Source organism: Terrapene carolina, unplaced genomic scaffold, assembly GCF_002925995.2.
Source record: "Terrapene carolina triunguis isolate 2854851 unplaced genomic scaffold, T_m_triunguis-2.0 Scaffold210, whole genome shotgun sequence".
NCBI classification, from domain to species: domain Eukaryota; kingdom Metazoa; phylum Chordata; order Testudines; family Emydidae; genus Terrapene; species Terrapene triunguis.
This window is the reverse complement of record NW_020664561.1, coordinates 3,840,924-3,850,439: the sequence shown is the minus strand read 5'-3', so window position 1 is coordinate 3,850,439 and position 9,516 is coordinate 3,840,924. Positions and strand designations below refer to the sequence as shown.

General features: G+C 52.0%; 1 protein-coding gene across 1 annotated transcript in view; it reads right to left on the bottom strand.

Moving 5' to 3' along the window:
• The window catches only part of LOC112107391 (myomegalin-like), a 146,602-nt gene that overhangs the window by 98,769 nt on the left and 38,317 nt on the right, over positions 1-9,516 (bottom strand). Inside the window, exons 19-20 of the mRNA XM_024201076.2 lie at positions 8,953-9,176; positions 553-940 (exon numbers count right to left, since the gene is read on the bottom strand). Of these exons, the coding sequence (XP_024056844.1) occupies positions 553-940; positions 8,953-9,176 (612 nt within the window). The remainder of the gene's footprint in view (positions 1-552; positions 941-8,952; positions 9,177-9,516) is intronic.

Below are 9,516 nucleotides of genomic sequence, written 5' to 3'. Positions count from 1 at the left end.
AGACAGGGGATAGGGCACAGAGGCGGCAGACAGACACACAGACAGGGAAGAGGCACAGTAGGGGCAGACAGATAGGAGAAGGGGCACAGAGGCGATAGACAGACACAAAGACAGGGGATGGGGCACAGAGGCGGCAGACGGGACAGGGAAGGGCACAAAGGTGGCCCATGGGGGCAGCCCCTCCTGAAAAACCGGTTGCCTTGGCAGATGCAGATGGGGAGCAGGCTCTGTGGCAGGTCTGAGCTCTGCGAGCCAGGGGGAGTGAAGACAGCCCTGTTGCGTCATTCTGATCACTGGGAAGGAGCCCGGGCTGCCCAAGGTGCCCGTATTGCCCTCCCTTTCCCCCAGCTTGGCTGGCCAGGGAAGGGGATGTCAGGTTCCCATCTACTGCAATGGCTTCTAGTTCAGGGGCACCCGGGGCTGGCTCCATCCCTCTCCTGGCATGGGAAGCCAACAGGCAACCAGAGAAGACTGCCCCCTGCTGGCCAGGGCGGGCTCCTTGCTGAGGACTGAACCTCTCCCACTCCCGGCCCCTTAAGCCAAGGGAGTTACCTGGCTCATGCCCCTGGGGGCTTGGGCTGGTCCCAACTCCACCGCCTGGGACCCAGGGCAGGGCCTCTTTGCTGGATCCTCCTGGAGCTGCCCCTCCAGGGCCGGGCGCTTCGCAGGTGCCACCCCCATCTCTGCCCGGAACCGGTCGATCTCCGTGGCCATGCCGGTGACGAGCTGGGGCGGGAACTTGCTCTCGCCCTCCGGGCAGTTCAGCACCAGCTGCTCCTTGAGGAGGGTGACGACTGTCTCCGAGCTCTGCAGCTTCCTGCTCTGGGTGCGCAGGGCCCCCCTGGCCTCCGCCTCATCCTCCCAACCCTCTGACAATGGGGATCCCCCCAGCCGCTCCTTCAGCTCGGCGGTCTCCAGGCACAGGCTCAACAGGGCTTTCCTGCAGGGGACATGGGGGCTGCCGTCAGCGTGGGGAGCCTGAAACAACCCAACCCCAAAGCAGCTCCCCACCTCTACTCCCCATCCCCACAGATCCCCCCAGCTCAGAGAGGGCTGGAGAGTTCCTCTTGCCCTGTTCTCCCAGGCCATCGATCGCCCTCCATGCTGCCTTGGGAGGGGCCCTGGGCAGCTGCATGCCAGGCCAAGCGGCTGGCAGGACTCCTGGCAATTTCCAATGCCCCTGCAATGATCATTGCCTGGCCTGGCGCCCCTCTCTCTTTAGGGTGACCAGATGTCCTGATTTTATAGGGACAGTCCCAATTTTTGGGTCTTTTTCTTATATAGGCTCCTATTACCCCCCACCCCCTGTCCCGATTTTTCACATTTGCTGTCTGGTCACCCTATCTCTCTTCACGTCTCTCGTTGGCTCCCCCATCTCCATCACACACAAACCATGGTCCTCCCTTTCGCAGCCTCTCCCCAGCCACCCCATCATCCCAGTCAGCAGCGAACAGTTGCCTCCCAGCTCTGCTGTGCCTGGGACGCCAGCCGCCATCGTCCTGTGCTGCCCCTGGCCTGGGAGACGCTCCCTGCCTGACCATCTGCAAAATCCTCCCCAGCCACTTTCGAACCCTGCCTTCAGGCTCCGCACTGCCGTGACCCCTGCAGGTCAGTGATGAGTGGAGCCCACTGCCCAGTTTTGTCTCTCTGACTCCTGGTTCTCCCCAATCTGTGTCCAGCTCTTGTCTCCTGTCTGATACGTAGCTTGGCCGCTCCTAGGGGCGGGCACTGACTCTGTCTGTGTCTGGACAGCGCTTAGCGTCACGGGGGCCTGGGCCATCACTGAGCTCCCAGGTGCTAGCACAATACAGATAGTAACCTGGGGCACCACGTGGTGGCTGACAGGGAGCAGCTGGAATCCCTCCCCTGGATGCCCCTCAGGCACAGACTCTGGCCCCTCTGCTCTCCACTGAGGGCCCCACCCTCCTCCAAGCAGCACAGCTGGCTCCTGGGTGCAGACCGGCCCCTCCCCCCGCAGCCCACCCTCTGCCCCCATGTGCAATTTGCCATGGGGATGTGCTAAGCAGGAGAGTGAGTCTGCCATGCAGAACCACTTCCCCTTCCCCACTGGCAGTCCAGGATGGAGCACAACCAGGCCGGTGCCCTCTGAGGCTACGTCTTCACTACGGGGGGGAGTCGATTTAAGATACGCAAATTCAGCTACGCGAATAGCGTAGCTGAATTCGACGTATCCGAGCCGACTTACCCCACTGTGAGGACGGCGGCAAATCGACCTCCGCGGCTCCCCCGTCGACGGCGCTTACTCCTACCTGCGCTGGTGGAGTACAAGCGTCGATTCAGGGATCGATTGTCGCGTCCCGACGAGACGCGATAATTCGATCCCCAAGAGATCGATTTCTACCCGCTGATTCAGGCGGGTAGTGAAGACGTGGCCTGAGAACTTCTCCAGGATCAGGAGGCTGTAATGCAACCTATGGCCTAGGCCCGCAGGCACTGGAAGAGAGATGCATTGTGCAGACATCCACATCGCTCTCTTCTCTACAGCCACTGCCCACTGCCCTGGGCCTTAGCCCATATTGTCCTGCCCACACCCTGTGTCTCCCCTGTCCCCAGGCCCTCCCATTTAATTGTGATTCATCCCCACCTCCCTCCCCAGCTAGCCAGGGATCTACAGCTGTCAGCTGGACACTGCCAGACCCCAGGGGTTCTGTGACCCAGGACGCCCTCTGCCAGGCCCCCAGGGGGGTGGGGGTTGTGACCCAGGACGCCCTCTGCCAGGCCCCTGGGGGGTTCTGTGATCCAGGACACCCTCTGCCAGACCCCCAGGGGGGTCTGTGACCCAAGACACCCCCTGCCAGGCCCTTGGGGGTTCTGTGACCCAGGATGCCCTCTGCCAGGCCCCCAGGGGTTCTGTGATCCAGGCCACGCCATGTTTGGAAAAGTTTAGCCCATAGCTAAGTTGGGGGAGGGGGAGGTTTCGCTGACATAGGGGATGTCTACACTGCAGTCAGACACCCACGGCTGGCCCGTGCCCGCTGACTCAGGCTAAGGGGCAATTTAATTGCGGTGTAGATGCTCAGGCTGCAGCCCGAGCTCCTAGACCATCCCACCGCGCTGGGTCCTAGAGCCCAGGCCCCAGCTCAAGCCCGAATGTCTATACTGCAATTAAACAGCCTCTTCGCCCCAGCCCCTTCACCTGCATCAGCTGGCACGGGCCAGCCTGGGGTGTCTAATTGCAGTGTAGACATCCTCTAGTTAAAGCAGTGAAACCCCTCTAACATGGATGCAGTTATCCAAGGATAAGGGGCTGTTTAGCTTATTTCACTGTGTAAGCACGGGATAACTGAGCTCACGCTGGACAAGAAGAGGGAATTACAACACCTTCCCTGATTACTACAAGGGGCAGTATAGTAAAGGCCCAGTGAAAGTATAGCTGCCCTAACACTATCTCAGTGTGAACTACTGAAGGTTATTGGATTTGCTTGGCAGCCAGGAGGGGTGGTGTGACATTATTAATATGAACTGGAACCGTACAGTTCATTGTTGAAACCAAGGTCTTGTAGTCAGTGGTGAGCTGGAGCCGGTTCCCACCAGTTCGAGGGAACCGGTTGTTAAATTTAGAAGCCCTTTTAGAACCGGTTGTCCCGGTTCTAAGGGGGCTTTTAAATTTAACAAAATCTCTGGCAGCTCCCTGCCCTGCCCCCGGCCCCAGCTCACCTAGCTCCGCCTCCTCCCCTGACGCTCCCCCCGGCTTCTCCTCGCCCTCCCCTGCTTCCCGCGAATAAGCAGGGCTTTCTGCAGGTGAGCTGGGGCGGGGGCGGGGCGCGAGGAGGACTCCAGGCACCGCGCGGCCCGACCCGGCCCCAACTCCGGCCGCGCGGCTCTGGCCCGGGGTAAGAGGCCGGGGCCGGAGGGGTTGGATAAGGAGGGGACAGGGAGCGGGAGGTGGGGGGGGTTGGACGGGGCAGAGGTTCTTGGGGGGCGGTCAGGGGATGGGGAAGGGGGGGGTTGGGTAGGCGCCGTGTGGGAGTTCCGGGGGTCTGTCGGGGTGGTGGTGGATGGGGTCGGGGCAGTCAGGGGACAGGGAGCGGGGCGAGTTGGGCAGGGGGTGGGGTCCTGGGGGGCAGTTAGGGTTGGGGGTCTCGGGAAGGAGTGGTCAGGGGACAAGGAGCGGGGCGGGGGGTTATGGGCTGCGGTTTCTGAGGGGGGCAGTCGGGGGCAGGACATGGATGGGGGGTGTACTCACCGGGTGGTTCCCTACCGTGTCTTCGGTGGCGGCTCCTTCAGCCGCTGGAGCCGTGCCGCCGAAGACCCAGTAGGGAACCGGTTCCTAAGATTTTGGCAGCTCATCACTGCTTGTAGTGGCACCAAATCTTGTAGAAAGGGGATCAAATAAGGTGTCTAAGACAAGGTTATGGTTCGCTGGTTATAATTATGCTATCTGTATGTATGTATCATTTTTGTATTTAAAGTTATAAGTATTGGCTCTATACCGTCTATATTTCAAACTTGTGCTATGCTTCTGGGTGACAACCCAGACAAGTTGGTGTCAGCTCTGCCTAGCCTGCTTGATGGCCCATTAAGGACCATCAGCTATACAATCGACCTCTTGAGAGAAGGCAGATACACCTTGTGACTCAGCAAGGTATGCAGGAACATGCCTATGGACAGAACTCTAAGGTGGTTTTTTTTCTTGCCATGTGCCCGAATGCTTGTCTTTGGAACTAAGAAAGAGAGGCCACATGACAAGAGACTATAAAAGACTGCTGCAGCTCCTCCATCTTGTCTTCAGTCCTGCTTCATACCTCTGGAGGGACTTTGCTACAAGCTGAAGCTTTGAACAAAGGACTGAATGACCCATCCCAGCTGTGGATGTACTCCAGAGACTTGATTTGAACCTTGATTCCATCACTGCTACAAGCCTGAACCGAGAACTTTGCCATTACTGTATGTAATTGATTCCATTTAACCAATTCTAGCTCTCAACTATATCTTTTTCCTTTTATGAATAAACCTTTAGATTTAAGATTCTAAAGGATTGGCAACAGCTTGATTTGTGGGTAAGATCTGATTTGTATATTGACCTGGGTCTGGGGCTTGGTCCTTTGGGAGTGGGAGAACCTTTTTTCTTTTACTAGGGCATTGGTTTTCATAACCATTTGTCCCCATAACAAGTGGTACTGGTGGTGATACTGGGAAACTGGAGTGTCTAAGGGAATTGCTTGTATGACTTGTGGTTAGCCAGTGGGGTAAAACCAAAGTCCTCTCTGTCTGGCTGGTTTGGTTTGCCTTAGGGTTGGAAAAACCCCAGCCTTAGGCTCAAGTATCAGGGGGTAGCCGTGTTAGTCTGTATCTACAAAAACAACAAGGAGTCTGGTGGCACCTTAAAGACTAACAGATTTATTTGGGCATAAGCTTTCGTGGGTAAAAACCTCACTTTTTCAGATGCATGTAACTGCCCCGCTTTAAGCAATTTGTCCTGAATTGGCACTCTCAGTTGGTTCCCACCGGAACCAGCATCGTTACAGGTGGAAAGCCTAAAGAAAAGGCTCCTAAGGGGTGTATTGGAAACTGCTTTGGGTGGAACTGGATTAGGAGTTGGAATACTGGATGCTACTAACATAGAGGTATTGGCAAACAAACTGAGTTATGTTACAGCTGAAATACAAGAATCTGGAAATCCCATCAGTGCATCCTTATCAAAATGAGGAATGGGGCAACACTTATTTTCTAAAGTACGGCCAGTATGGCAACAGCAAGGTGAACAGGATTTATTACTTTTAGCAGGGGCTATGGGAACTGTGATAAATGAAGGTGGGGGGAAGGGTAGGTCCTCTTTATGGACACTCAGCCAGCCAGTAGCTATAAAATCCCTCTTAGTAGCTGTTCTCTAATTGCTCTACCTGTAAAGGGTTAAAAAGTCTCACTGCTATGCATAGGTAAAAGGAAGTGACTGGGCACCTGGCCAAAAGAGCCAATGGGAAGGCTAGAACTTTTTAAAATTGAAACAAGAGTCCCCTTTTATCTGGCTGCTGTTGTTCTCGGGGAGAGGCAGACAGGGAGCAGTTATGCTGTGAGAAACTTGGGCCAGGTACGGAAAATCATCAGTATCATACCTAGAAACTATTCATCTAAAACCCCAGATATGTAAGTAGATCAGGAAATGTCTAGGAAGATGTGATTAGGTTTATCCCTTTTATTTCTTTATGGCTTGTGGATTCCTCTGTGCTAACCCCAGGTGCTTTTGTTTTGCTTGTAACCTTTAAGCTGGACCTCAAGAAGCTATCTTGATGCTTAATCCTTGTAATTGATTTTTTTTTTAAACCTAGCAAAAAGCCTAAGTTGCAGATGTATTTTCTTTCTTTTTGTTTTTAATAAAATTTACCTTTTTTAAGAACAGGATTGGATTTTTGTGTCCCTAAGAGGTTTTGTGCATATGTTGTTTAATTAGCTGGTGGCAACAGCTGATTTCCTTTGTTTTCTTTCTCAGCTCTTCGCCAGAGGGGGTGGGTGGGTGGGTGTGTGTGTGAGAGAGAGAGAGAGAGAGAGGAGAGAGAGAGAGAGAGAGAGAGAGAGAGAAAGGGCTTGAAAGTACCCCACAGAAAGGAATTCCCAAGTGTGCCTTCCTGGGTTCTCAAAGGGGTTTTGCCCTTGGGTGGTAGCAGCATCTACCAATCCAAGGTCAGAGAAAAGCTGTAACCTTGGGAGTTTAATACAAGCCTGGAGTGGCCAGTATTAATTTTTAGAGTCCTTGCGGGCCCCCACCTTCTGCACTCGAAGTGCTAGAGTGGGGAATCAGCCTTGACAGGAACAATTCAAGAAAATGTGTCCTTAGCATTAGCCTGTACACAGGCCCAAGAAATAAGTCAGCAATTGGTCGTCCAAATGATTCGGGAAGGTATGCAAGGAAATTTGCTTTTGGAAATAAAAAAATTGTTGTTAGAAAAATGTTACAGGATGGGAGAGACAATTAATGGCATGGTGCAAATTGGTAAACTTTACACTGAATAAAGACCAAATGGTTCTACGAGCATATGTAGTAAAAGAAAACCCCTGTCTAACTATTGATATATATCCAGTGGTACCTCTGGGAATCCAGCTAACAAAATATTTGGTTATGTATTCCGCTGATCATCATTCCTGGGCATATAAAGAACATCAGCAATGGAAAACCATTGACATGTTTCAGTGTGTGGCCTATGAAAATTTGGGATGTGTATGTGAGGATCAAAATTTACAAAAGAAGAGATAAATGTTTTTATGCTCAAACCTAAGGGACCTAAAGATGTATGTTTGATATATTCACTGAACAAAAGTCAGCTGTTATATATATATGCAGGAAGGGGATGTGTTTGTGTCAGGAATCACTGTGCAATGGTAGTAGTATATTATAAGGAATTGTTTTTTTATGATTTATTTAGTTAATAGATGTTTTTGCAATATTACAAAAATTATAAGTTGCGATTTTTAATACTATGTTCCCTTATGGACTGTAAACTACTTAAAGTTTAAACCACAGTTGTATCACAATGCAACGCCTGTAAACTTAGGCATGAATAAGACCATGATAAGGAAATTGTTGGCCCATCCTATGTTATATTCATATTTACAATATGTTGCACAGACAGGAAAGCAAATACGTATTGACGTACCACATGATAATACAAAAATCATATGTGCTGAAAACTATTGCAAATGCAGGAGATCACTCTTGGTGGGAAATGCTATTAGGGTGGTCGCCTTCTGCAACTGGTATGCTAAATATAATGGTTCACCCCATTGTGGTGATCATTGGAATCCAATTGGCTCTAATAGTGAGCATAATAGCTTTGGCTTGCTGGATGAAGAGAACTGTTCAGAGAATACAGGAAGCTGGCATTCAAAGTCAAATAAGGCCCTTGTTAATTATACCCAGGAGGCAAGCTCAAGCTCAACAGGTCTGAGTATTGGACTCCTGTAATAGTAATGACGGCTTTGGTAAAAGTGTCATTAAGGAGAGGATTGTAAGGTCTGAGGCCTTTTTCTACAGTAAGCAGCAGCAGCCATAAGCTAAGAAGCAGAGAGTCACATCCTCACATAAAGGGCTGTTAAGGAGGCTCCTGTCCTAATAGTACCAACCATCACCAGATAAAGAAACAGATCTTAAGAAAACTTTGTTTGATGCATTCTGTCTGTCAAGGAATCACTTATCAACAGCTGTGATTGTGAAATCTCTATTTCTTTATTGTTTGCCTTTACAGTCCCCACTTCTCTACTGTTTATCTGTAGGGTCTCTGTCTGGTTCTTTGATTGTTTCTGTCTGTTGTATAACTAATTTTGCAAGATTTAAATCAACTAAGGTGGTGGGGTCTGACTGGGTAAAGAACTGTTTTGTAATGGGCTCGGATGGGTGAAAAACACTGTTTTGTAGGACTTTAGTTTAAAATGATTGGTTAAGGAAGAGCTAAGCAGGACTCAAATGTAACTATATAAACTGGGGTCCAAACAGAAGTTCTCTGGAACCTAACCCCAGGACACAGCCCAAGATCAGAGCTGCCAGACTCCACATTCTGCCAATCATACTGTGCAGAAGCTGGAGTCCCCGGATGACCTGATCCTGACTGGCCACCAGGAAAAGTGTGTCTGCCTTATTAGGAGTGGTGAGCATTGTATGCTTAGCGTGTGCAGTCTATTTTGGTGACTGTTAATAAATAGAGGTTAAGGCTATTACTGTGTAAGGCTTTTTCACTGGCAAAAGGCCCCACAAACCCACAGAAGATTACGCCCTGAGCCCTAGGAACTGGTTATAGGCAGGTGCCTTTCGCCCGGAGCCGTAGGAACTGGGTACGGGTGGGGGTGCCTAAATTAACCGGGTTATGCCTTGAGCCCACGGAAGGGTAACGGTGAAGTGCCCTAAAGAGTCTGTGCTCCCTCCTTGCCCTGCAGCCTGATACCCTCACACGCTCTCATGACCCCAGGCTCTCATGCCCGAATTGCGTCGGCCTGTCCTACCTGATGGGAGAGAGAGACGAGAAGCCGGCTTCCTCCATCAGAGTCTTCAGTTCCCACAGCTCCCCTTCCACCTTCGCCTTCTGCTCCAGGAGCTGCTGGTTCTTGGCTCTGATGTGGAGCAGCTCTGCCTGCAGGCTGCTGTCCCTCTCCAGGGGATCCAGGGTGAGGAGATCAGGCTGTGCTGCCTTGGCCACCAGGCTGTTCACAGGGAGGCCTTGACTGGTCTGGAGGGGAAGCGTGGTGCCATAGGAGAGGTTATTGCGAAGGGCTAATGTGCAATGGTCACTGAGCTGCCTGGGGCAGGGCTGGATGGTGCCCAGGGAGGCCTTTAAAGCACCGACCCTGCAAGCTGCACCCAAAGGCCTTTGGTTCCTGCTGGATTTCTTCACCAGGCACCAGGCCCCGGTTCTCAGCTGATCAAAGCAGCCAACCTGACTCCCAGCTGTTTAGCAATGAACAAATCTCAGGTCAGCTGCACAGCTCCAAGGCAATCTGCCCTGGGTCCTTCCAGGAGCTCCCCTGGCCGCCCCACTCTGGCCGAGCTCCGGCAGCACCTCAGCAGAG